The sequence below is a fragment of the Leptosomus discolor genome, chromosome 6 (assembly GCF_034619465.1).
Source record: "Leptosomus discolor isolate bLepDis1 chromosome 6, bLepDis1.hap2, whole genome shotgun sequence".
In the NCBI taxonomy this organism is placed as follows: Eukaryota; Metazoa; Chordata; class Aves; order Leptosomiformes; family Leptosomidae; genus Leptosomus; species Leptosomus discolor.
In genome coordinates this window covers 9,710,382-9,737,634 of record NC_141396.1, presented here as the reverse complement: position 1 = coordinate 9,737,634, position 27,253 = coordinate 9,710,382, and the positions used below count along the sequence as shown (strand labels likewise).

The 27,253-nt window shown below is 49.3% G+C and overlaps 1 protein-coding gene across 3 annotated transcripts; it reads right to left on the bottom strand.

Moving 5' to 3' along the window:
• Positions 1-635: 635 nt before the first annotated feature.
• Positions 636-27,024, bottom strand: AFAP1L2 (actin filament associated protein 1 like 2). 3 transcript variants are annotated; one of them, XM_086467429.1, is made up of 19 exons: positions 26,901-27,024; positions 26,298-26,375; positions 21,523-21,614; positions 17,068-17,158; positions 13,453-13,536; positions 11,042-11,247; positions 10,041-10,220; positions 9,393-9,482; positions 8,535-8,619; positions 7,220-7,324; positions 6,373-6,584; positions 4,535-4,680; positions 3,797-3,908; positions 2,853-3,092; positions 2,583-2,760; positions 2,201-2,362; positions 1,771-1,952; positions 1,031-1,159; positions 636-662 (listed from the first exon to the last, which is right to left on the bottom strand). In XM_086467429.1, the coding sequence occupies exons 2-19, from the start codon at positions 26,350-26,352 to the stop codon at positions 636-638; spliced, it is 2,376 nt and encodes a 791-aa protein (XP_086323555.1). In that variant the 5' UTR covers positions 26,353-26,375; positions 26,901-27,024. The 3 variants fall into 3 exon arrangements, with proteins under 3 accessions (XP_086323555.1, XP_086323554.1, XP_009953584.2); XM_086467428.1 differs by having other exon boundaries at positions 2,201-2,368; positions 26,901-27,021; XM_009955282.2 differs by lacking the exon at positions 13,453-13,536 and having other exon boundaries at positions 2,201-2,368.
• Between the last annotated feature and the right edge of the window lie 229 nt (positions 27,025-27,253).

Sequence of the window (27,253 nt, the reverse complement as noted above, 5' to 3'; positions counted from 1 at the left end):
TTCTGGCAAATCTGCAGCAGGATCGTAGGAGTAAGCACACACTGGGATGCATGAGGACAGTGATTAAAAATCCCCTGGGCAGGCTACTGTGTGCTTCCCATTCATGTCTTGAGCATCACTCAGGTGTTGACTGAAGGCTGGATGAAATGCAGCTGAGTGATGACTGGCAGCAAGACACGTGAGACTTTAGTTGATTGCAGTTTGCCATGACAGGTTGAAAACCACTGGGGTATAAAGAATAGCAGAGGCCCCTTCTGAACCTGCTACTGTCACTAATATAGAAACCTTAATAACACACTGATAAACCTTCAGAGTAGAAATACACAGAACACCCCTATGTACAGTAATGTTCTTGTTTACATCAACTGGGTTAGGAATTTGATGCAAGGATTGCCACTGGTTGTTATTGTTTTAGCTACGTGATTGGGACTTGTCTGGAAAGAGCAAGATCATTTGGGATAACTCGCATCAGCAGCTGTTGACTCCATTGCTGCGTCTGAGCAGTTGGCGCAACGTGGAGGAGGTGCTTGGTGTGTGGTTCTGTTGCACACCCAACCTCCACCTACAGATGATTGAATCCCCTTGGCCGTACATGGGCAATTCCAGTCTTTAGTCCATCTCTGAAAAACGTGGTTCTAACTAGCTCCCTTCTTCTCCCATTCCTGCCAAGGAATAAAGGCAAATCAGTCAAAAGGCAAATCTGGCAAGCTGCAGTAGCTGTAATGTGCACAGGATCACCCTGATTGTCTGGTACCCGCGTGGTTTTGACTACAGGGTGGGTCAGGGATGTCTCTCTGTTATAAGCAATACGTACATTTATTCATTTAAATCACAGCCAAGGCAAACCCAGGTGAAAAGACCAGAGGAAAAGCAGGCTGGCCTGCTCTGAGTGGTGCTCAGTCAGGGGTGCCTACCACATGTGAGACCCCTCACAACCCCGTCCCACCACAGCCAGTCTGCACCACTGCCAGGAGGGAAAAGCAGTGGCTGTCCCAGATGGATTTTTCTCTTGCACCAACTGGCACCTTACCTTAGCTTTCTGTAGGACTGTTCCCTTCCCCGTCACCATGACAGATAAAGGACGGTTTTTTAATGCCGTTGCTGAATTGACTGGCGAGTTCTCTGCACTATTTGCCGGACTGGCACTTTTTGCCTGGATCTACAATAAAAATAATAGAAATGGTGATGAATTCAGCCTACTGAGAGAGATTGCTGCCTTTCCCTGCCATCTCCTAGTCACAGCCCGCTTGCACTAAGGCACATTTTTTTCAGTGACATGCCCATTTCAAAATACCACTGGGATGTGGTGTGTTTGGGTGTTGAGGACTTGAGCAGAGGGCTCAGGTGGAGACCATTTCATGGGAACCAACTTCCCAAGAAGGAATTTAGATGCCTGAATCTGCACACCCCGCCCCCCAAAAAAGAAGCACACCCCTTGGCTCAGCTGAGTGCAGCAGGAGCTGGGTCCAGACCTGCATGGCCCTGGAGCATGTTGCTCAAGGTGCTACAGGGAAATACAGCCACTCTTGTGAGCCCCAGCGCCCTTTCACCTCCCCATCACTACTGTCACCTCATGATAGTAGTATTATGATGTGTATATGATATATAATAATTAATATAACACATAGATAATATACAAATACAGGCTATACATGTATAGAAGATTACATATAATAATATAATATTGTTATTAATTATTATATTAAGCAGGCCGAGACAGTGTGGCTGCCGCTGCAGCCGCTGTGCATCCCAGGGGTGCCCCCTACATACCCGGGGAGCTGCGTTCTCCAGGTGTGTGGTATCCACTGCGGTGCCCAGCGTCACGGGGCCAGACTCTGCCTTCTTTAGGTTCTCCTTCACCTCCACCAGGCTCAGCTCCACGTCCACCCTCCGGCTCTCCTTCCTTTTGCATTCTTCTTCTGTCTCTTTCAGCCTCTGCTCCAGGCTCTTGTCTGTGAGGGCAGGGGTAACTTGGTGTCAGCCAGGAACTTGGGGAGCTTGTGAGGGGAGCAGGGACCAGGGCATGTCCTGTATGTTTTCCTTATCCCAAGAGGGACTGTGACAGAGCAAGCTCTTGCTCTAGTGCAATTTGGGTTATATGGTTTGGCTCAAAGAGCCACGTGTCGTCCCCCTCACCCCTTCTGGTCCCAGGTGGGCCAGGTAAACTCATGTCCACTCCTCACCCCTTGACCTGCTTTACCTGTGCTGCCCCCGAGCATTTCCTTCAGCTCCCGTCTCTCCTTGCGCAGCTGGGTGAGCTGAGCCCGGATTTCATCCTTCTCCTTCTCCAGCCGCTCCTTCTCCTCTGTAAACCGCTTCACCTCTGCCTCCGTCCTGTTCTTCCCCAGCTTGGTTTCCACTGCTGCCGCTGGAAGCACAACCGACCAAAATAAGCTCAGCCAGGACAAAAAGCAGGAGGGAAAAATCTTTTCAGGTGCTTGGAAACAAAACGGTCTGCAAAGTCACCAACCAGGAGACTCATCAGCCCCTTGGGCACTATAAAGCTACTGCGTAGCAGTGGCAAGCCAAGCCATGGGGTGAAACTCACGCCTAGAGCACCACCTCCCTCCAAGCCTGCTCACCTGGCAGCGGCATCTTGGGCCGGTGTGCGGGCACCAGCTGGGGACTGCTCGCTGTCACTGGGCCCCCTGGCAGCTCGGGGGCTGTCTGCGGGAAGGCGATGTTCTGCTGCTGCGTCTGGATTTTGACAGTGGGCATCCGTGGCAGCACCTCATCAGCCTCTGGCTTTTCTGGGTTTTTCTAGGGTGGAGGGAAAATGAAGTGGGATGATGTGGTGGGGGGAACTGGCTCACTGATTAAGTCTGGCCCCACACCACAGTTCAAGACAGTACCTGCTCCGAGGTCTCCATCACCTTACTACAGGGCTCGGCTTCCTTAGCCACAAGGGCTGTCTCGGCTGCGTTCTCTGCTGCAGCCTTGTTGGCAGCCCTTTCTAAAGATGGTGAGCTGAGGGGTGAAGGCTGGCATGACTTCTTGCCAGCACAGTGGAGGAAGGACTTCACTGGGGTGAGATCCAGGTACACTCTGTCTTGGTCCCCCTCCAATTTGTTCTCACTCTTGGGTACTTCTTCCTGCAAAAGGAGAATGTTGCCCTGAAAAGGGACCATCTGCTGCAGCAATAAGTACAGGAAACAGCTCACTGCAGAGCAGAATTGTCTCAGTCAATCTGGACTATTTTCCATAAACCTTAGCGGAACTAAAACTCTATTTTCTAAGTCATTCCATACAAGGCTTTTTGGTGTACTGAGAGAAAAACCCCTCCTGCTCTCCTTCAATAAGTCTTTCCAATAGTAGTAGCAGCCCCATGCAAGGATCTCACACTGTTGTACATCTAGCAACCCCTGCCAGATTCTTTGCTGTTCCCAGGATATCGGTCCCAGCCCCAGCATGGCCCATCTTTCTTATCTTTACCCACAGGACTTGCTGTCACAGGCATCAAAAGGAATTTTGATAGACCAAGCTCCAAACAACACACTATCACCAAGTAAGCCATGCTGTTTGCTGATGGAAACCCTGGGATTTTATCCCAGCTGCCTGAGGATCCCTACAGCACCCGGCTGGAAATCTCTCTCCCATTCCTTAGCGACTCCTCTCCAGCACTTGCTTCTGCCCCATTGCAAAACCCTGGGTTTCCCCAGGGGCTGGGAATCCCCTTCGCCACTATTGGAAAAACCTCCCCCTTCACTGCTGAAGTCCCCCCCAGCCAGATGTTTGCCCGTAGTCTCCCCAGAGCTCGCTGCAGCAGGGCAGCTGCCTGCGGCACTGGGCATCTTACCGCAGGCAGGTCTGGCAGATCCACATCATCGTACAGCTCCTCCTGCTGCATCCTGCCCTTTGGCAGGTTGTCGATGTAGGTGTTGGGCTCAGAGTACTTCCTCTGCATCAAGCTGTGAACAGGCAGCGGGACATCCCATCAGGAGGGATCAATCTCGCTTGCGCGGCCATGCTGTGCTGCATTTTGGGGCGCCTCAGCATAGCAGTCCTGAGGTCTGGGCAGGGCCGCGCAGCCAGATGCAGGAGATGAGAAGGTAGAGCAACGTGATCGCTACCCCCATTGCCCATTAAGCAGCACCCACCCCTTGTGGGGCTACATTTCCCCTTGGCTCTCTCCTTTCTCGCCCAGCCGTGGGGCACAGCACCGCAGCAGCTCAGCCCCGCTGCCCCAGTGGCACAGTGAACCATGGGGCTGGGTGCCCACCGCCTTGCACCGCTCTTCCTCCTGCCCCCCCCCCAGCCAAGCCCACCCTCACCAACCTGCCTTTGCAAAAGCCACCTGGACACATGCCCCTAGCCCCCTGGCAAGCTGCAGCTCAGGTGAGATGTGTCATGGTGGGACAACAACAAGTGCTCTCCTGTCCCGCAGTGAGCTTCCCAAAGAAAGCCACTGAGCTGCATCGTGAATTTACCACTTATTCCCATGGCAGCCAGCCTCCTGCAAGCGGAAGGACCCCCCTGCTCCAGTTTGCTTCCCCTCTACCAGCCCTGCGCAGCCCCACCGTTACCGCCGACGTACAAGAAGGAGTTTTTCGCGGCGCTCACAATGCAGGAAACCCTGTCAGCATCCACATAATCGTAGGTAAATTCCTCTGGGTCTGTTTTCGAGCCTGACTCCGACAAGAGGAGGCCCAGCCAGTGGCCCATTTCCTCCGAGGACTTCGCCTACGAGGTGATCAGACAGATAGTACAGGTTGCAGCAGCAGTTTCTCTGCACTCCTGAGGCTAATGCTGACTTAGCCTTGGGTAGGGAAGTATGGTGGCAGTCCTCTAGGCTTGCAAGGGGAAAGATGAACTGCTGGGTATTGATATTAAACTGGAAGCTGCATTAAAAGAAGAAAGAAGTACTGCTCTGCGTATGGACTGATTTGCAAATTTGGAAGATACGTGAATGCAGCTCTTCACTTAACTCCTGCCTAAAATTTCTAGTCAGTCTGCATTTTCCTTTCAATGATGATCAACTGAGCTGCCTACAAGCAGAGTGAAAGAAGTCTCTGGGGCTGGAGATGCTGGTGGGGAGCCAGCTTTGGCGAGGAGAGGTTTTATTTTGCACCAGCAGAGCGCAGCAATGGGATTGCCAAACACCCAAGTGAGGAGACCGGAGCACACCAGGGAGCCTGAGAGTTCCCTATGCCAGAGCCCACACGCGTTCCAGGGCTGTTTGTACAAGGGAGCGGGGAAGGGAAGAGTTCAAAGTGGGATCAGAGAACAGAGCCCCTTGCTTCAACACAGTCAGTACCAAATTCCCACCTGCACTGTACAGTCTGACATTTTGCAAACTGAAAAGCTAAATATGGTGCCTTGAAGTCAGCTCTACCAATTCGCCACATGCACTTCCCTGTAGTGGGGGATTTCTACCTGAAGCAAGAAGTGGGCTGATGCAGCCATCTTTTGCTTTGATTTGAGGTGTTAGAGCAGTAAGCACAAAGTAAACTTCAGGGCAAATGAATCCCAAACTGGAAAGTATATTTTAAGCTTTCAATCTGTTTTGTTTAGCAGAGACTTCAGTCCCTGGGAAGCCCGCCAGCCAGCCAGTCTGTACATCGAGTCTGACAACCCCAAAAAATACAGATTCTTCCATTCACAAAATTTAAATTTTCCCAGCACCTCTTCTTCACATCTGTAATTAGGCAAAATTTCTTAAGACACAGACATACCCTGAATCAGAAGCTAAACAAAAACACCTTCAAACTTCATGGCAGGCCCTCAAAGTCAGTTTAGCTATAAATATTCCACCCACTGGAAAAATACAGGAAATTGCTCACATTGTCCACCTCCTACTATAATCACGCTGTCGTCAGAGAGAACTAAGATTAGAGATAAACAGTCCTGGATGCAGGCAAAGGAAAGTAACAGATGGAGATGAATTCACTTGCACTTTCAGGGGCAGATCTGTGATCAGTTTACTTGGGATGCACGACTCATGGCTTTGGGACTCTGTTTTCAGAAGAGGGAGTACTCTGTTCCTCCTAACCACAGACTTAAATCCCTAAAGTGGCATTCTTCTCACTAACATTAACTGTCTGAAATGCATGCCATATAACTTAATCATCCAAGATTATTCTATAGTCAGTGGAGACAGATGGGCACCTCCAGAGGACCCTTCATCCCATCCTAAGATGAGTGCCTAAGATGAAGGCTGAATGGTCCTCTGGAGGCACCAGCATCAGACAGCCTGGATTAACAGCTAGGTGGGACACCTTCTAGGTGACCACAGGCATATGAATCCATGTCCCCCACTTGGTTCTTTTTTGCCAGACTGCGGTTTCCTCTGGAGGACCTCACTGGCATTTAGGCCTACTAAGACACCTGAGCCAACGACTTAAAGCAAAGCTTTCTTGGAGATATACACCCTACCTCCAGAATGACACGTTCTTCCCCATTGTGCAGGATGCGGAAAGAGTAGAGATGATCAGGGCTTGGCTCTGGGATAATTTCACAACCTGCCAAACTCAGGGGCTGCTGAGCCAGTTTGCTTCGGTTCTTGTCCTGGTAGAAATGGAGGTGACCGTCTTTTATCTGACACCAACGGGACTTCCACTGGCTGTTCACTAGCACATTCAGGTAACCTGCAAGCAAGCACAGGTTAGACACATTTTCCACCCCACAAGGAAAGGGAGTCCAAACTCATTTGTGTGCACGAGGATGTCTGATGGGTAAGTTCTGAGATCACCACCCAACACAAAGCCACAGGCAATGCAAAGAGCAAAAGCACAAAGACAAGCTGTCCTATCTATACGAAACGGTGAAAAGGGTAAAAATGTGTTCAAAACAAGACCTTGAAATTCAGGTTAGGTTTGAAGCAGCAAGTTGGCTGCAGTGGTTGGACAAAGTTGGTCCCTAGTGGGGACTCACCAGCTGACCCACACAACTCTCTCCTGGCTGACTCTCACACCCTGGGTTGATGCCCAGCAAAAGCAGCACATATGCCCTCCGCATGCATGTCTGCCCTTCCCCTTGGGTCACCCTGCGAGGTACTGTCCGTCCTTGTAAGCCACACAGTCATCTTAATGTGGAAGAAGCACCACAATCTGCATGGATTTACTAGCATGGACCAAGCAGACCATGGCCTCTTTGCCTCCCCCAGCAGGACAGCCTGGCACATGTCTGTTTGAGAAGGATGATGCCTGGTGCTCACCCTGCCCTGCATACCAAGATCCAGCCCTGAGACAAGTCCTGCAGAGGGGCTCATGCTGCCACTTACTTGAAGTCTCCAGGGATCTCTCTGGGCTATCCAGGGAGCTGGATTTTTTCCTCCCAAGGTTCATCAGGTTGCTCAGTTTCAGGCCAGTTGTGCCCTTCTTCTTAACTACCAGAAAAGAAAGAGAACCATGCGTGGCTTTCCCAACTCACAGCCATACACACAGCCTGCTTCCCAGCTGGGTGTCCTGCCCCAGAGCCGCCTGCACTGCTGTCCTGCACTCACAACGGCCACCTTGCAGAGGGCAAACCTGCGACTCAGGGACAGGCTGTAACAGACCAAAGCCCAGGGAGATGATGAGCAAGACTGCACCAGTAATATCAGTTACACGATTTGCTGAAGCTACTTAATCTATACTGCTTTCAACTTGGGTTAGTTCTGACCAAGCACCAGTCACTGTGGGAACTGTGGGAAGGCTGTTTGCACAGGTCTTGCTGTGCCAACATCCCTTCACTTTCTTACACTACAAAGAATTGAATTAAAAACCATTACCCATAAATATTTACTGCATTCAAGTCTTCCCTTCTAAAAGAGGGACTCGAGGTGGAGAGGGGGAAAGCTTATGCCCAAAGAGGCTCTTCAGCATTTTCCTACCAAGCACATCAGTCAGTGTATGAATATGGCTGTGTAATCATCAGGTAATCCTGGCAAGAAATCAAGTTAGATGTTTTCAGTCCAAATTTTCCTTCCCGCTATCATAACAAAATGATGAAGTCCTAGTGTAGAGGAACTCAGTTGCTGAGCTCCATCTGTTGGGTGACTTCAGTGAGTCCCCAGCATGGATTTCTCTTTCTCTCTCTGCACTATATAGATGAGTCCCACCATCCTTCTAATAGAACATCTCCTCTTTTACCTACCTGCCCCATCTTATAGATAGGTAATGCAGCTTAAAGCCCAGAGTCAGATGCCCTAGTGTGAAGGTGTAACTCTCTCATTGGAGACAGCTCAGCATTTCACACAGGTACTCCAAGTTTCTCTTGCAGACATCTCTGAGAAAAGTCACTTAGGTTGCATTTATGCCATCTCCGACAGTCACAAAGTCACTCGACCGGAGTCATGCAGGACTGTCGGGAGGTATTACACCCAGGTTTGTCAAGTCCTGTCCTAACTCTGTAACTGCTGAGAAATCCCAACATCTACCTGTCACTTCATTATGGAAAAAAACACTGAAAACAAATTCACAGGCAGTGAATTCACACACAGCCTTCACCCTGCATGAGGACAGTCTGAGGTGGCAGGGGCAGGAGATGCTACAGAAACCTTGCCACACGCAGGTTGATGGCCCAGTTTCCCAGTTGTTCCCAGGGTGAGGTTTTACCATCTTTTGTCTCAGCTGTCTCTGGGTGGCCGTCCGTGCTGCTCCCGCTCTCGGAGGCTACAGAGTACCTCTCAGATACCTCCACCTGTCAACAAGCAGCAGACATAAGCTCTGCAGATGCAAGTGACCCATTCCTCCAGCCAGCACCCACCACAAGTGCCTTCTTCCCCACTCCTAAATTATGAGGTCGCACCCTCTCTGTAGCAGATGCTTTCACACAGACGTCCCCTAACTACCCACTCATGTTGTGGCCTCCTCATTATTTCTGAGCCCAGCATAGGCAGATTTGGGCTGGGCTTGCCTCTAAGGTGACATGGTGATGCCACCAGTACCATGCTATGGCCTCCTGCCCTGTAGCCTGGCTGGTGAGGGCATTTGCCAATCCCCATAGGAGGGCATGGGCTGAGGAACTGTCCAGGTGCCCAAACAGGTCCACTTCGGGTGTTCACCAGAGACCTATGAAGGTTTCTTTCTCCTCCCACTGTTTCAGAACAGGCTGCTCCCAGGAGAGTGTCACCTAAACCTGGACTAGAGACTGTCCCAAGCCCTGGCGTCCAAGGGCCTATGTCCCTTCCAAAGCTCTTAGTGAGCACGTTGGATGAGATAGTGGCTGCTGTCCTGTATGGACGAGCACCCAATGCTGAGTCAGTTTTGGGTGAAAGATGTGGCAACAAAATTAAGATTGCAAAGGAAAATTAGGATTGTTTCAAACACTCTCCTTTTCAGTGGAACAGGGCCCTGGTCACACTCATATCAGTTTTTGCTCAGATTAATAAACAATAGTTGTAGGTGCAGTAATTTTAAGGAACATGGTGGAAAAGCCTAAGTACTAGTTCTCCCTGTACAGACAAGACGTACCTTTGGGTAACTGAGACGCTGCGAATCTGGGATGTACTGGTTGCCTTCACTGCCTCCTTCGCACAGCAGGCCGCTGGTCTCCTGGATTACCTGTGCAGAAGGGGAAGCCATAGGCTGTGAGAGAACTGCAGTAACGGGATCAATACTTCTCCCCCACCCAGGGCAGGCAAAGCCACAGCAGACTGGGAGACCCGTGGTTTACACCCCCTGCAAGCCCGGGAACTTCCCTGGTGTGGCAGCAGGCAGCCAGCAGAAACTGCTGGATCCAAGGCAGCCAGGGAGAAGCTGCCAGAGGCAGCCCTGGCACCTCCCAGCCCCGCTGCCGCACTGAGCTCCACAGAGGCTCCTTTTGCTGCTGTCACCTCAGGGAGAGAACTACATCTTCCCCTGTTCTCAGCCAATTCATACTGGGAACCCACACCAGACATCCCTCCTGCTGCAGCAGCTGGGCTGGGAGGTCCCTCCATGGCCTCCTGCATGCAGAAGGCAGGAGGGAGCTGCAGGAAGAAGCTATCCTGAGGCATGAAAATGAAGTGGTGTATTTGTATATAGGCTTGCAGCGAGGAAGGGAGCCAGAGCACACAAGGCCAGGGCTGAGATAAGATACGGTCTCCCAGCAAAGCCAGGGTAGAAGCATGGAGCACTGACCCTGAGCCACTGCTCTGCCTGGTCTTTACTCTGCAGCCCCAGCACGATGACATCAGCATTCATGGGGATGATCTTCAGCTTGTGCTCTTTCTTCCTCACTTGCTTTTCCTTGTGAATGACAGTGCAGCCCAGCAAATTCACATCAAGCTGAGGGCTGTGGTCTTTGGAGCTCTTGTAGCACTGGGAAAGAAAGATGGAAGGGCAGGTAAGAGGATGAGGAGGAGCCTTCCGTCTTGCTCACTGGTGTAAACTCAACCCTAGAAGTGGCTCAGTGCAACCACATGCATTAAGTCCACGGAACACAAAAAGCTCCTATAGGTCCTACAAGACTGCAATATCTACACAGACTATACACAGGACATCTCTATATGCGTAGAGATCATAGAATGACAGAATGGTTTGGGTTGGAAGGGACCTTAGAGACCATCTAGTTCCAACTGCCCTGCATGGGCAGGGACACCGCCCACCAGACCAGGTTGCTCCAAGCCCCATCCAACCTGGCCTTGAACACTTCCAGGGAGGGGACAGCCACAGCTTCTCTGGGCAGCCTGTTCTGGTGCCTCACCACCCTCACAGTCAAGAATTTCTTCCTAATATCTAATCTAAATCTGCCCTCTTTTAGTTTGAAACACATACATCTATATACATGCACATATAGTCTGAAATACCTCTCAAAGATACTGCTAGAGGATCAAGTATGTGGTTAGCCAGTGGAATAAGCATTCCTTCTCCTTAACCACCTCAAAAAGTTTCCCCAAAAAGCATCTCTAGGCATTTTGGGAGTTTGGGATTTTGGCCATAAATGTGCCCCCCTCTGCAGACCCATGCCCACATCCCTTCTGAAAATGATGTTCTCTCTCAGAGAACAAGGTTTTTGAAGCATTGCTTCTAGAGGTACTTTTTTTTTTTTTGGCAGCTAGTTAACATGGCCTGAGGTGCCGCTTCCCTCCCCAGCTCATGAAAATAAGTTGTTTTAGGCAAAAAGTGGAGAATCTACCCACCAGCAACCTGCTGTCCTTGATAACACACAGCTGCTTTGCCCACTGTCCCAGCCACTTCTTTCTCCACAGGAATGCACAGATGCGGGCATCCTTCATCAGCTCAATGGTGGCCTCCGTGGACGGCCACTGATGGGTTGCTGACTTGCCTTTGCTGGTCTCTTCTTCATCATAAGATTCATAGGAGCTACTAACGGCTTCACCATCTTCTGTAACAAAAGCAAAGCTCTATCATCAAATGCATTTCTAGGACAACTCTGAGCCTATTGCTTGCCTCAGCCATGCTCACACATGCAAAAGCTTCCAGCGTAGGGACATGTCTTTTGAGGCTCTCCTACAGGAGGGTAATCAATAGGAGAAGAACCCTCATAGACATTTTTTTCTTTCTAGCCCAATATTAGTCTCATTGCAATGTTTTGTGCCTAATAGTCTCAGTTAGCAAACACTCAAAAGACACTTCTCAGTTGACTACAAATTCGAGAACATTCCCTTAGACATTTTCTGATGTCTGCTGCCCCCCTCCCCCCCAAGATGCTTTTTCTACTTCCCACTTCAAGACAAACACAATTTTTAAGGCAACAGCAAGCTACAATCAGCCCTTGTCCTCTGAATGTCAGAAGTAAAAATGGTATTTGTGAGGCCATGCAGCAAGCAATGATCTATTGTATTTGAGATGTCATTCCACTTTCCCTCTCTGGGCTAACAGGTCTCTTTCTACTCAGTATTTAGGAGACAGCAAGGGGCTTTGAAGTAATACACTGTTGCAGCAGCAAAAATTAGTCATAAGTACCCGCTGTAAATAACAGTAATCACATTTTTCATGTTTATTCTTAAATGGATTGCTACATTACTAGGATGAGTTGGGATTTTCAATACCCAGCTCTAATGTCTTGTAGATTATTGGAGTTTTCAGCTGATAGGAACAGCTGGTCATTGGTACCAGATTCATCAGAAACAATGAAAATGTTCCTACTGACTGCAAGGGTCTGCTGGCACTTACAGTACAGCTCTTATTCACAAGGCAAGCTCACATAGCAAGATGGTAAGATTTGGGCAGCATCTGTGTAGGGTTTTGCATCCCTGTCCTACCAAGCAGCATGGAGGAATACCATTAAGTTTCTCTCACCAGAATTTAATCATATTTTGATTCTCATCAAATCTTAATATCCACATAAAAGTAACATTATGAGATTGGTGCAAAATAAAAAGAGGAAAAGCAGCCAAAAAAGAGGAATAAAAAGCATTAGGAGCTTCATTGAATAACATTTCTTAAGCTGGGTGTATTTATTCTTAAAATAAAAGGAACCAAGATGCAGTAACAAAGCTACAGCCTTACCCGCAGTGAAATCTCACTCTATAACATCCCTCAAGTGATCAAAGCTGCACCAACTAAACAAACTTATTAAAAAGCAAATACCCCCTTTCAAAGTCTCTGAATGGTGCTGACAGTGCACTACTGGCTCACCATGTCCATACCCTCAACATATTGGACTGTCCATCTTTTATGGAAAAACATTACCCTACCCCTCTGGCCTCTTTTGGGTGTCTCTGGTGTCCCTCACCTAGGCATTAGGTCTCAGGCTGCCACCTTCCTCCTGGGGAATAATTCTTTTCTTCTATACTCTCAGTAGGAACCCTGGCTGCTCTTTTGTGCATCAACCATAACCACAAGTGCTTCAAGAGATGAGCTCTTCTCTACTTGAGCACCTGCTACAGCCTCATGATGGAAAGGCGCTTTCCAGGCCCTGTAGTTGGCAAACTGGGACGGACCTTGCTTGGGTCACTTGAGACAACAGTCATCACTATTAAGGCTCACCCAACCCTAAGTCATACAGCTCAGGCACTTCAGTACAAAGTCTCCATTTCCACCTACTGGCAGTTTGAACTAAGACCACAGTTTTATCCTTCCATTGCCATGGCATCAGTGGCAGCCATGCTCTTGGATCTAATCCACCTCTGCTTTCCTGTTTGTCTTCCCACAGCCTCCCAGAGACCTAAATCAATACCATGATGCAGGAAGCTCTAACCACCTTGTACACCAGAGCTGCCTCTGCACAAGCAGAGCACCTTAACATTTGCTGAACGGCTACTTGTCAATACAGCCAGTGTACCACATGTCAGCTCCACATCAGTGACCAGAACCAGGAAAATAAGGGCTAGGGAAGTTCTCTTCATTGTTGCCTTGAGCATGGGGAAAGGCACAAAAAATGCCACCTTGCATATATCCAGCATGGGCAGAGAGAGGGGAGAGGTGGTTACCCTCCATGACATAATGGGCAATGCCAGGGGGAGGCAACTCATCATCTTTGCTAAAACTAAGTTGTTGGGGTTTGGGGTTCTTTTGGTGGTTTGTGTTTTGTTTTTTTTTTTTTTTTTCTTAAAAAGGCACTTGAGGTTTGCAAAGCATGCCATACCCATCGTTATTGTGGCATAAATAACGCCCTCAGTAACCTGCAACCCTGGCCGGGGTCCAGCCGCAGCAAGCCTACCAAAAAGACCTGCACAGTCAAAAGGAAAGAGAAAGGGAGACAAAGAGAGAAAGCCACAGATAAGCAAACGCAGAGAACAAGGGTGTCAGTCTGTCTCAGCCCCGTGCTCCCCCCTCAGCTGGTGAGGCTGCCCCATCCCTGCTGCCAACAGAGGAGCACGCCGTACAGCGGGACTTCAAATGGAGCCAACGTTTTCAACCATCCCCTCAAACAAGGCAATTCCCTTTAAAACAGAATCATCGTCATCATAATTAAAATCAGCCAGGGTAGACGAGCTGTTTTCAGCTGGAATAATTATTGTTCAGTTGGCAGTCACGTTGCCCCTCGCGTTCTCACTTTCTCACTCCGTTTCTTATCGCACCCTTCAATTATGCAAACGCGGACGAGGATGAGGACGATAACGGTTTAACACATTTCAGCCCAGGAGGAAAAGGAAGTAACAGCATTTGCTGGAGCTGTGAAATGAAAGGCAGAGGCGTCCCCAGCGGAGGGGCGGGAATCCTGCTGATGAAAGAGGGACCCCGAGACCCAGCAGTCTTGCCCGCCCGCTTCGTTTTAATTAATTCACCCACAGTTTGCTACAGTGCCTCGCAGTCCCACCTCTGATGCTGCACGAATCCTCTATCTCCTCAGCCCATCTGGAGGCTTGCTTTGATGTCCTTTCTTGGCAGCGCACCCACTAATTTTAGTGGTGTTCCTATTTTTGTCTGATTTCACTACGCCCATTTGTTTGGAGACACATGGGTGTCTTCCAAGGCTTGTGCTGTAATTCTGTCAGAAACACCACCAGCATCTCTCTGGACTGCCAGCCCCATCCCTACTCCTCTTGTGGGGAGAGGGGGGTGAGCATAGGGGACTTGGGGGGCTACTGGGGCCAGGCTTCAGCATCTCTGGCCAGGCCAAACCCATGCATGTCCAGACTGCCCTTTAGCAACAGCAGTTACACCAAAGTCTCAAGGCAGTTGCTAGCATCACTCCACGTAGGACAGGTACAGGGTACTATTGCCATCTGGCAAGGCGAGGGGGGTAGAAAGGGATGGGGAGCCCAGTTTTGTACTCGTTGAACCAAACGGGCAGGACTGAGACCTGCAGGTTTGACCATGTGCCATGGGATTTGAAGCCTGATCTCCTGAGGCAAATGGGGGCGCCAGCAGCTTCCCAATATCGCTGCCCTCCTCCCCTCTGCACAGCACATCACGCTTCACCCTCTCCCAAAGCCCTGCAGCCACCTCCTCCCACATACCTGCTGCTCCACACCTCTCCCTGCACTTCCTCGCTCACCCCAAGGCACCACTTCAAACATGAGGTTGCCAAAAAGCACAGAGATTCTCGGTGACATGATGCTGCTTTACTTCTCACACAAATAACCTTAAAAGCCATTGACATTATAGCACATCAGGTGGTTTGTATAGAAGAAGGGACCTGCTGGGGCCTGCAGAAGGGACCGATGGTTGAGCAGTCACAGGAGGCAAAGGCACCATGCACCTTGGCAGCAAGAGACTGCCTGGACTCACATGTCCCATCTCTGCTCACTTCACAGGATCCCATCTCCACTTATGGCTGCAGTACTGCCTGGTAAAACACCAAGCCCACTGGTCAAACAGCTATTTGTAGGAGCCACACTGCCTCGTCGGTGCCCAGAACTACCTCATTTTGACAGTGCTCCCATCACATGGGGGTTTTCTCTCTTTTTGCAGGGCTCTGATTTCGCATTTCCTTAAGCATCTAACCGGCCTAGATTTCAGTGGATGGTGGGTGTATTTGCATCTTTGAGCAGCAAGTTACCAAGGAAAAGCAGGGGTTTAGGCTGGGTGTGTGCTTTTTGCTCCTGCCAGCCAAGGCTCTGACTGCAACATGAGTTTATGGAGCTGCCTGGATAACATAACCTGGGTTTCCCAGCACACAGATCCATGGCTGTACTCCAGCTAATCCGGTGTATGTCTTTACATGCCATGGCTCTTAGCATGTTATCCACTTTCCCAATGTGCAGTGAGGGGAAAAAAAAAGTCCAATTATCTTACAGTGCAGGCAACTGGAAACCCCTCGTGGTGATGAGGCTGCAGCGACCCGTGCTGCCCTGGCTGCAGGAGGACTTCACCCCCTGCGACGCCCACATCACAGCCAAACAACCCAGACTGTTTCAGCAAAAGCAATCTCTGGCACCTAACCACACATAGCAGAGCTGTGGGGACCTCTCCTCTGCACCACATGGCATGTTTTGCCCTGGCCATGACGTGCCCGCATCTTTACCCACCTGAGTCGGGCAAAATCTTCCTGTTCACCACTTAATGCAGTTGCAGCCAAACAGGACGGTTCAGGGAAACAAGGATCTTTCTACATCTCCCTTTTTTGCTCAGCACCGTAAGCCCTAAGCTGCTGCGAGAACAGCAACCCACACTGAGCTACAAGCTGTCCAGGAGCGCAAGGTGCACACACGCAGCGAGGGCTGTTCAGATGCATCAATCCTCGTCCACTTCAAACAGTGGCATCACTGGTGCTTCCTTGCCAGGGAGCTTCAAAGCCCAGTGGTGCACACTGGGGCTGGAGAGGACTCAGCTACTCTCACAAGCAGCTCAGATTCAACAGCCAAGGGTTTAGATCCAAATATTTTACCCTTAACTCTCACTTCGTTGCTTGCCTTGAGTCTCCCTGCTCAGCTCTGCCCCATGCCCCGTCTGTCATTGCACCCCACTCTGCTGCAGTCGAGGCAGATGAGCAGAGATCTACTTCTGCAGCAGAGCAATATAATCTGTCTCATCTGGGCTTAAATGGATTATAAAGCGATGACAAGATCAGCTCTGCGATCAGATCAGAGGAAAGTAATCTCTTGGGAAGGGTGTTCACCAGAAGAAGGATGTAGGAATACATCTTAAAAGTAAGAATCTGGGAGCTCAGCCTGCATGTAGCAGTCTCCTCCCGAAGGGGCGGGGAGCCCACAGGTGACAGGTATCGGTGGTACTACTGAGGACATTGCTGGGAGGTGCCAAGCGAGTGCAGGCAGAGGGAACACACACACTGTCCCCTCCCATGAAGTGTGGCTTTTAATCAAGTTTACAGATGGTTAAACTGCCACAAGAGACAGATTTGAATAAACAGCCAATTACAAAAATGGTTATCGCATCTAACAGACCAACAGTCATGGATTTTGAGCCCCAAAGGGACGATTAGAGCACTAGGACATGAATGCAAGCCACCACAGCTTCACCACTCACTCCTGAATAGAAACCTGCACTTGACGACAGCCTATCTGCCAGAAAGCCATGAAAACAAAAAGAAACCACAATGGTTTTAAATATTTTACAGTGATATTATATTAACCCTGGCATACTACTTATTTCTATAGGAAAGTTAAAAATTTGAGTAATTCAGTAGCCTCTTCCTCCCAACTAGCATTAGATCTGTAATATCAAGTGCAACCAGCATCAGAAAAATTTGTCACACAAGCTGTAAGAAATGTCAACCTTTCATCTACTCGTTCTCATAAACCTCAAGTCCTCCATCTCCCACATGAAAGCCCCCAGAGAGTTAGCTGTGATATACCATTTACAGAGACATCATATGGCTCAGCCTCTTCATAATATCCCTCTGGGGATTCGATCTTGGGGACCGGATGTTGTTTTGTTTCGGGAATCTGCAGAATAAGTAAAGAAAAGAAGCATGATTTAAGGCAAAAACAGATCCTCGTAAACAATGGGGCATCCTTCTTTTTTTTTAGCACTAAAGTATATCCCAGTGGATGAGATCTTTTAGACGCATACACCAGGATTTTTACATAAACTGGTCAAGATGACAGGGAAGAAAGAGACTGCTGAGGGTTTCCAGTGTACAGCTAGCTCAAATATAACGGAGGTTTTTGAAATAACTGTATAATTGTGTCATAAATGTTATTTTCTTTAATATTGCTGAAATCCCTGGGAAGATCAACTCATAGGTATCCTTGAAAGCAGCAATTGCAACCCATTGGCCTTACTGTGAACTGGGACTGCACTGACACAGACACCCCCCCCTCCCCCCTTCATAGCTGTTCATTGTCTGGGAATGATCCTGTGTGCTATTGATTATCTTACAAGGGAATCAGCAGGGCAGAATTCAGTACAACCCCGGCTTTACACTGAAAAGTGTAGCCTGAACGGTTGCTGGTTGTGTCTCCAAGTCTCTGACTGATAGCAAACCAACAGCTAAATATCTCTGCTTTAGGAACTAAATCAGGAATCTTTAATTGTGCTCTGAGCACAAAATGAAGGAAATGGATAAACAACGCTGATGGAAAATAAGCCTTTGAAAAGAGTCCAAGTGCTGGAAAATCCCTGTGGTGCCTGCCAAACCCCTCCCTCAACACAAGCAAAGGCTGGCAGGAAAAACAGTGCCTTGATCCTTTAGAAACACCAACACATGAGATGGGAAGGAAAAACAGAACAAAAGGAAGCTAAGAAACAACCTTTTTTCTTTTCAAGTAATTCACGTAGCTGTTGAACGTGAGACAGGGAGCTGGAGATCGCAGTAGGATGAGCGCACAGCTTACGCTCTTCCCAAAATACACAGCATCACATCTCCCATCACGACCCAACAGTAGCACCCCCCTGTTCCCCAGTGAGGTGTCCCCTCTCCTCGCCCAGGTCAAACCACCCCCAGTCATCTGACAACGGTATGCTCTGGCTCACAGTGCTTCAACTGGTTTCTGACCGAGATCTGTGCAAATCCTGGATAGAACGTTAAGCCCCACTCCTCTCAGGAGGACAGGCAGAAGAGCAGGGCCCCCTCTGCAGAGACAGCAGTGTTGAAGGTCACGGATCATGCACGGTCCTTCACGCCAGCCCACAAGATTGCTCCTGGTGGCCTGGGGAAGAGAGGACAGCTGGGCACCTGCATTGCAGAGCCATCTAAGGCAAGATCAGTCCCTTTGCAGGTCATGTCAGCATCATCAAATGCAGGTTCAAAGCTGCCCATCGTGCCCTGGATATTTCCATCAACAGGTACTGCTGCTCAGAAGTAGAAAGGAAGCTTTGAAGGAAAAGATTTTCTGGCCCGCAACTGCCCACAAAGGGGGATGCCACTGAGCCTGTGGGAGTTAGGTACTCTGACCACACTGCCCAAAATCACGTGTCTCTGCTCCCACATGGGCGAGCTGCCTGTGGCTCTGCCAACCTCACACTTCTCAAGTGTCTTGGATGAAAACTCCTTCCTTTGTGGGTCTGCCAGATGCTGTAAGCGGACTCTGAGCTGGCTTTCCAGAGCCACGTAGGACACACTGCTGGAAAACACTCGCCTCCAGACACTTAAACGTTTAGGAACTTGTCCTACTGTGTTAAATTAAAGAAACAAAAACAAACCCAGCCACTCCAAAGCTTTACTTAATCCCTTCCCTGGCCAGGGAATGCGTCTGCAGTTGCCGTCTGTGGTGGCCTCCTGCATGTAGCCAGCTCACATCGCGCTACGACGATAAACAAATTGCCTACACAAAGAAACGCTGCGGGTTTATTTGACACCATCCCACAAGTGTCAGGGAAGGGGAGGAGGGGGAAAGGGGCTGCTCTGTTTTGTTTCCTACGGACAATGGAAGCCAACAGGGACTAGGTGGGACTGCACCTCAGCTGCCCCAGAAGCTATTTTTTTTCCTCTTCTCTTTCCCTTAAGGCCGAGAGTTCTTTTGTCTCTAGCTTAAGTCAAAGAGTTTATACTGCGTTATCTAACCCAGGCTGGCCCTTGCAGAACATTTGCCTGTTGCACTACAGCACAACAGAGCATGCAAATAAAGCCATCTTGGGCATCTGCATCCGCACTGCGTGACTTTCTCAGCGGAAGGGCTACCGCAAATGAAAGGTCACCCGTATCTGAGCCACAGCCTGCAGGACTCATTGTTTAAAGGTTGCTTGGGGACAAATCCAAAGAAATTAGTGGGGTCTAGCTGGGCCACCCATGTTAGGTTGCCCATTGACTGTTAGTGTCAGTGAGTACCAGGGACAATCTGCTGTGCAGAGCTTTATCACCAAATTTCTCCTGTGCCTCAAAAGGCAAGTGTAGAGCAACAGTCCAGGGTGCCTTAACATTACCAAACCACAGAAAACTTCACAGAGCTGAAATAGATATATCCTGAGGTTCAGTCCTAACCTCCCTGTTTCTGTGTAAGGAGTTGTGCTCCCTCCTCCTCTGCCCAAGTGGACCCGGCTCCTGCCCACACCAGGACACACACGGACAGGGAAAATTTGCTTCCCCACAGCGGCAATTTCCACAGACTAACCAGGACCACATTAAAGCTCTCCCCAGCCCTACTCCTGGAAGTATGCTCACATATCTTTGCTGCCAGCAGCTCACTGACACTCATGCTCACAGCAAGGAGGTACTCAATTGCTTTAGCCAAGGGAGACTAGCTCCAGTGGTAAGCAGGTGGGAGAAGGTAGTTCCCAGCACAGGCCTGAGAGAAGACGGATGGTTTAGGTACCCTTCTCAGCTAAAATTCAGGACTGTTTTTTTTCCAGTTCCCTCATTTAACTTCCCGATTATCCTATCAGAAAACTAGGCTGCAATCACAAGCAGAAACGCCTTGGGGACACCCGGCTGTGCCTTCATTCCACCACACTGCGGTCCGCCTGCCCACCTCCCTGCCACAGCCACCACCCCCTCCAGCTTTGAAAAACCCAAAGCCAAACAGCGATTCCTGCTCTGGTCGCTGCTCCCAGGCGACTCCAGCTCTGTACCCCGAGCTGGCTGTGTGGGCAGAGCACCCCTGGGGCTGCAGCAGCTCCCAGCAGGCAACCACACTGTGTCCGAGGGTTTGTCGGCTGCATCCCATCCTACACTCTCGTTTTCCCAGTTCCTCCAGCTAACTCCGGCTGAGCCACACAGCCCCCTGGGCAGAAGTCCTGGGGCCTCAGCCCTCATCCTCCTTCCTGGGAAAGAAGCAGATCCTCCTCTATGGTTGATGGATGCACCACCCTGTCTTCCTCCATGCCTCCCCCTCCTCCCCATGCACACTCCCTGTGCTCCTTTCCTTTCACATCCCAAAATCCCAGCTACAGCGATTCCCACGTTGGATCAACTACTGAAGAGCAACATCCGGGGTCTTGAGGATGACCCATGTCTCTCGAGGACAGCCGGGCTGGCTTGCTGGCACAGAGACAAAATCCCACTGGAAGCTGGTGGTGTTGAACGGGACCACAGCTAGATTTATAGCTGCCCTACAGAAAAAAAAAACTACAGTGCTGGCAACTCCTTCTTGCAGACCTGTGGGCTGTACAACCAGCGTAATGCCTAGCACAGTCACCCAATGCACAGACAACACCAGGGGCTTCAACTGGAAGCAAATCTGATCTTCTTTGCTAAGGGCCACACTGTGCAAGGCTCTGCCAGCGAGGCAGATCACCCCACCGCCCCGCAGCTGAAGGATTTTCAGCTTTTATACATTCATGTCAGCAGCCCAGGCACTGCTACTTACAACTCGGGGGAGATTTCCAAAGCAACAGTTGAGAGCCATCATCACCTTGTTTCTTTGAAAACCTCAATTCTCCCTCTTTGAGCCTGGATTGTCACGCGATGGGTGCGGGTTTCCCTGCCAGGGAACACGGCCTGTTTCGCACACACACACACACACACACACACACACCCCCCAAGGTGCCCACAGCTGCCTGCTCCATCTGCGCACGAGCTTTGGGAACCGCAGGGGTTTCTGGATGCCCAGCCACCCCGGAGCACAGCCACCCTGCCCGGGCCACCAGCCAGCCGCAGCGCCTGCACCAGCCGCACGCGGACCTGCAGCGTTCACAAAGACGAAACGTACAGCTGGAAACCCCTACGCTGGGGAGCCCCTAGTTGAATATTTTATTATTATTTGTTTTAAATAAAGCTCGCCAGAACTATTTGCCTCGCTAACATATACGTGGACAGAGGTCTCTCCATTTAGCCATGCTGCACAGTCCGTAACAAAAGCGAAGCCTCCAGCGGCTCAGTTCCCCAGGCTGAGGGCTAGGCAGTGGAAAGGAAACGATTTGCGAGACATACCTTTGGAGGGGGGAGGTCTGGCAGGCTTTTCTGAGGAGGGGACGAATGCAGTCCTGAGTCTCCATTGGTCAAGGAGTTTCTCCGATCCACTGCTGCAAGCCAGAAACAGAATTATGTCGATGACATGTGGCACTTCCCAGCAGAGCACTCGCTACCCAGGGCTGTGCAGGAACAGCGAGGTGCTATTTCGGTAGCAAGCACAGTGACAATTATAGGCAGCGCTGCAGGGCCACCATGTCATTTCAGGCCATACCCAGGAATGTGGCACTAGGAGACTAAGCAAAAGAGCTGGCCTCTGGTTTTAGGGAATGTTTTTCCTTCTGGAAAAGGACCACTGCTGAAATTTTAAAGGGTGTTGCAAAGCAGCATGTGCAGACACTACACAGTATCTGGAAATCCATAACACTTTAGTCCTTGCTAGCTCTGATCCCTGCTGCTGCAAGCAGACAGATCAGTGACTGTCCCCACCTCTGCTGCCTTTCCAGAAAACTGGAGCTAATATCACCCTGCTCCCAGAGCAAACTGCAAAGGTTGCTGCCTAGCTGAGCTGCATGACAGTTTACCAAAGCCAGCCAAGAACAGTAATTTAATTGCTATTGAAGGAAGAGTTGCTCTTGAAGCAGCCCAGGCCAAACATGTGAAAGGGCATATGGCAGCAGAACTGCTCCAGGCGATCTGCGTCTGCCTCCGGAAAGTCAGATTTTCCAAGGAGCTGAATGTAGAGTGATTCAGTAGCTGGAGGGTACATCGACAGCTCAGAAAACTTGTGTTCAGTCCCTCTTCCCCCACCACAGAACTCCTGGGTGGCCTCAAACAAGTGCCCAAATCCCACGACCTCCAAGACAGTGGAATGCAGCAATGCTCAGGAACAAGTGGGAGCAAGGCACAAATGGCTGAAAAATGAAGGGCTTTGAAGCCATTATACTGTGCAGAGGGGAAGTCCCCTTTTACAGAGTGTCTCTTGCCAAATACTTCAGGAGAAATGAGGCTAAGGTACCCAGATATTGCAAGTCCAGTAAATTAAGCAAGGGAATTAGGTCCAAAATCTTCAGCGAGTTGATGCTCCGGCTCCCTCAGTCACCTGCTGATGCTCCAGCCACATTCCTCGGGCACACACAGAAACCTCCATGGCACTGTGCAGTGACCAGCAGCAGTTAGCACTGCGTTCAGAAGACATGGGCAGGAACTTTGCTGCATATTTCTGGGCTTTAAAAATAGAAGCTGGAAACCACATCACTTTGTTCGTGTCTGGGGCTCGGAAGCCATGATGACAGGTCTGCCCTGCCAGGCTACAGCCAGCTCCTGGCCTGATGGTGCAAGAGTCCAAAACACATCTCTTGTGACAAATTGCTCCCTGTGACACAGGTCTCCTGGTCATCATCACTGGCTAAGTTCAGTAAGTCAGGAGGACATGGAGATCCATGGATCAATAGACACCAACTCCAAGCAGCTGTTTGCACCCCAAAAGTAGAGCTGCTGGATGTCTTGTAAGGTTTAAACAGCCTATAACACAGACTGATCACAGGGAGATCCACCTACCAAAATATCCTATGATTATACTGCCAGAGTCATACCTACAGGCTGCTGTTGGAGGCTGGCCTTTTCTATAAAGGACCAAGGAGACAGCACTCTCAGGGCGGACACCTTCCATGAACAGCAGCTGCTGAGGCCATTGTTACTTTTGGAAACACCAGAAACAAGGCTGAGATTGCTTAAAGCCGCAGTGGGCTACTCCCCAAGAGGGGATTATCTCCGCACTCACAGTTGTCCACACAAGGAACTTTTTAGGGGCCTCTTTAGCAGAGAGAAACAGACAGGCCAACTCGCATCCTCCTGCATCAGGCAGAACCTCCCATGCTCAGCTCCACAGAAATCACTGCAGCAGAAAAACCACTGCCAAACCCTTCACAAGTGGTGGCCATCTGTTCTCGACTCTCCAGCAAACCCAGCAATCATCCCACTGAACCTCATCATGCCAGGAAAATGCTGTTTGATTTCTGTACCAGCAGTTCCTTCTCCTCCTCCTCCTCCCACCAACCTTGGAGCACGGGACAGAGACCACAGCTTCGGTCCTCACCCTGCTGGAAACCTGCCCACCTCTGTGGACACATGCACACATACTCCAGCTGAGGAGCAGAGCAGGATGTGATTGAGCTTTGATTTTCAGGCTCTGTGCAGGAAGAACCATCCCTTTAACCTTCACCCTGACAAGACCCCTGGGAGATGTTATGGGGTTTTCTGTTCTGAGGTTGCAGAGGGCAGCTATCGCTGTGCCCAGCATATGGGGACAAGCACCTAATGCATGCTTTCTGTACGGAAAGTCCACACAGCATGTGCTCTACATATGCCCTCCTTCTCTCCTTCTCCTGCTACACACGCCAGGACCCCAAATCACAGACTGTTTCCTTACTGAGGTAGGAGGGAAGGAGTACTTTTTTCTAGACAAGCATTAGCACTTTGCAGGTGTCTCCTGATAAAGATGTCTCTCTAAAACCTGGAATTTGGGGAGAATTTAGAAGAAGAAAGGAAGGAAGAAGAAAAAAGAGCCAAAAGCCTACTAAAACTTGCATCTCTACTAAGTGTTACTTGGCTGTGCTCTCTGTTCTTTGTAAAAGTGAATGTCTCCTCGTCTTTAGGCTAAGACCACAGTGTGCACCACCAGGAGCCCTACACTCCACATTGGTCCTACCTCCCAGACTCTAGCACCTCAGTCCCTCTGTGCTGACTTCCAGAAGGAGATGGCATTTGGCTCACTGAAGAACCCCATGGACTTGTAGGGTAGAGACTTGCTGTGTTTCTCGAGTAACTGAGATCAAGTAAATGATGGTGCCTTCATCACTCACTGCAGTGAATTCAATTCCTGTGCCATAAAAAGGCACCTCAAAAGCAGCATACTGTTCAGCTTAAATCCTTACTGATGAAACTGAAAGTAGATACAGTAAGCAGTGAAATATGGTTTTTGCAGAAATAGCACATTTTAAGGTTCGGAGGAGAGACTTTTGGAGCTGATGTATTACCACTTTGGAAAGCATTTCACCCTGTGCTGCTACAGCACACTTGAGCACAGCTATGGTAATAAAGAAACTCTGCAGGGCACGAGAGGTCCTGTTGGCCTCAGCCACAAAAGTGTGGTCACTACATCCCATCAAAGGCTTTTGGCGAAACAAAGTGCACAGAGCAGCAGTAGATAAAAGTAAAGGGAGCTGCATAATCACTGGGAGATCCATATCAAATCCCCTAGCACCACTGGATACTAGGGCCCCCTCCATGTCCTAAATCTGGTCCCACCACTGACCAGACAGGCACAGACTTCTCCATCCAGTTAGAGGGGCAGGCTCAGGTCTATGCACCCAGCTGCAGCTATGGCTGAGATCCCATACACGTGTCTCACTGACTTCAGCATTTCCAAATAACTCAGAAGTTCTGATTGGAATAGGGAGGTTGTTAAAAGCAGAGAAAGAGCGAAATGCCAGGTCTCACAGGGAGTGACTGAGTAGGTAGGCTCATGGCCCTGATAGGGAAAAGTCTGAAAGAACCAACTCTAAAAATAAATTGTCTGAAATTTGCCCCCATGTTTCAGCACGGTGAATCAGTGCAAGTCTTGTTTTATCCACCCAAATGAGAACTTCATATAAAGAGATGTTTTTGTGGCTGCCTAGCCACTGGGAGCTATCGGGAGGCTGTGCAATCCTGTTACAGAGCATTAGAGCGTCACTGAGAGGGCCCCGTCTGGAGGTCACATTGGGGCTGCCCGTGTGATCTGGGAGGACATCCTGTCTTCAGGGGTATGTCAGGACATGGTTTAGCAGGCATGATGGTGCTGGGTTGATGGTTGGACTTGATGATCTTAGAGGTCTTTTCCAACCTAACGATTCTATTTGAAATTAACCTAAATTCAGCTGCAGGTAGTTAAAAAACAAAACAAAACAAACCGAAAACCCCACCACAAAACAATAAAACCAAACAACTCTGGAAGTGGAGCTATCCCAACTATTGCAGGACCAGTATGTCAACAGCAGGCTGCACTGATGCATCCTCTTGTCTCATCTATTTGGATTGGAAACTTTGGGGTACAGTCAGTCTCCGACTAAGTATGCATTAAGGAGATGTGCGTCACTAATAACCTCACCCTATGCAATTATCAAAAACAGCTTTTGTGGCGAACTTCAAAGAGCAAGAACATTTTTAGACAATTATGTTCTTTGCCGTGTTACAAATTCAAAACCTGGGAAATTTGAATTGGAAATGAGTATTTTTATCTAGGTTTAATTTCTTGGCTTGTACGCTGCAGAACTCTCACATCCCCCCAGAGATGAAGGTGCTCTGCTCGCGCAGATGGCGAGGGTGCACGCTGTGCCCGGGAGCTCGCCTCGCAAGGCTGTGATGACGCAGACCCTCTGGGCTAGTGCAGAGCAACACACGAAAGACAACACATGCTTTCAAGGTCTCAAAGAGGTGAAGTGACTCCATTTGTGGCCAAAGGAAACATGAGGGCTTCCTTAAATACTTCAGGCACTGGAGCTTCAAGCCTTAGAAGGCAACATTTTTTATCCCAAAATAACGCCCTCCAAAGTGCTACTTCCAGGAATAACCTCGCAGCGTTGGCAAGGACCGCTATTTCTAAGGGAACATAAAATGGCAGTCCTTCCACACCATCAACTGCCTCAGCCCTCAGGGCTCCCAGAGGGGCTTCCAGTGGTAAAGCAAGGCTCTAATTGCATGTGCCTTTGTCACCCCATTAGACATGATGCAACTATTCATCTTCATCTCCCTACCTTTGTCTTGTTTCTCCTGGTCACCCTGCTGTTTATGGATGGTCACTTTGTTCATATAAATATATTCCTCATCGCCACCTGAAAGCAAAGGGAAAAGTGAACTCTTTACCCACCCACTGCTTTCATGTTGCTAAGTTTTTCCACAAAGACAGATGTAAAAAGTGTCTCTGCTGAGTACATTTGGAGAGAGCGTGTCGGTTGAGGCAATGTGCAGAAAAAAACCCAAGCAATAATAAGAAGCAGAAAAATTAAATGCTTTATAGTCAGGAAATTCCGTAAGTTAAAATTTCTACTTAAATATTAAGTTGGCCAAACAGTACATCCTGTGTATCTTACAAAGTGGATTAAATAAACTTAAGGTTTAATAAGGAAAACAGAAAGGATCAGGAATCTTGAGAATCCTTTGCTTGTAAAGCTGGACACATAACTATAGTAATTTTACATAAACAATTAGAGGTCACTGCAAAAATAATCTCCATTTTATTTTCTCCTTCTAATTTTCATGTCTCCCCTTCCCACCAGCCTCCAAGAAAATCTTGCTTCAAGACTGTAGCAATTCCCATGAAAGCCCACTGCCCCATCCTCGGTTTTCCTTGCCCGTACCACTGGACTTGGTGTAGACCCGCAGAAGGTCAGAGAGGAAGCTCTTCTTCACAATGGCAGTGCTGCTCAAGTTCTCCTTGTCCAGTATCCTCAGAAAGTCTTCAAGTTCTGTGAGCAGCTGCTCGAGAGCTACAACAGCAACAGGGACAAGTATTGGTAAAGCAGTTGGGTGGCATGTCAAAAGAGGACATAGGTTAATTCTGTGTTTTCCAAGATCCTTTGCCTTTTTCTACCCAGGAACAATGCATTTTTCATTTTCCAGCTTGAACCCTCCCTCTGATTTTGAAAAGAAAGCAGGTCCCAAACTCAAAAAAAGCATCCAACTTCCCTTAGTTTGTTCATACATCAGTAAA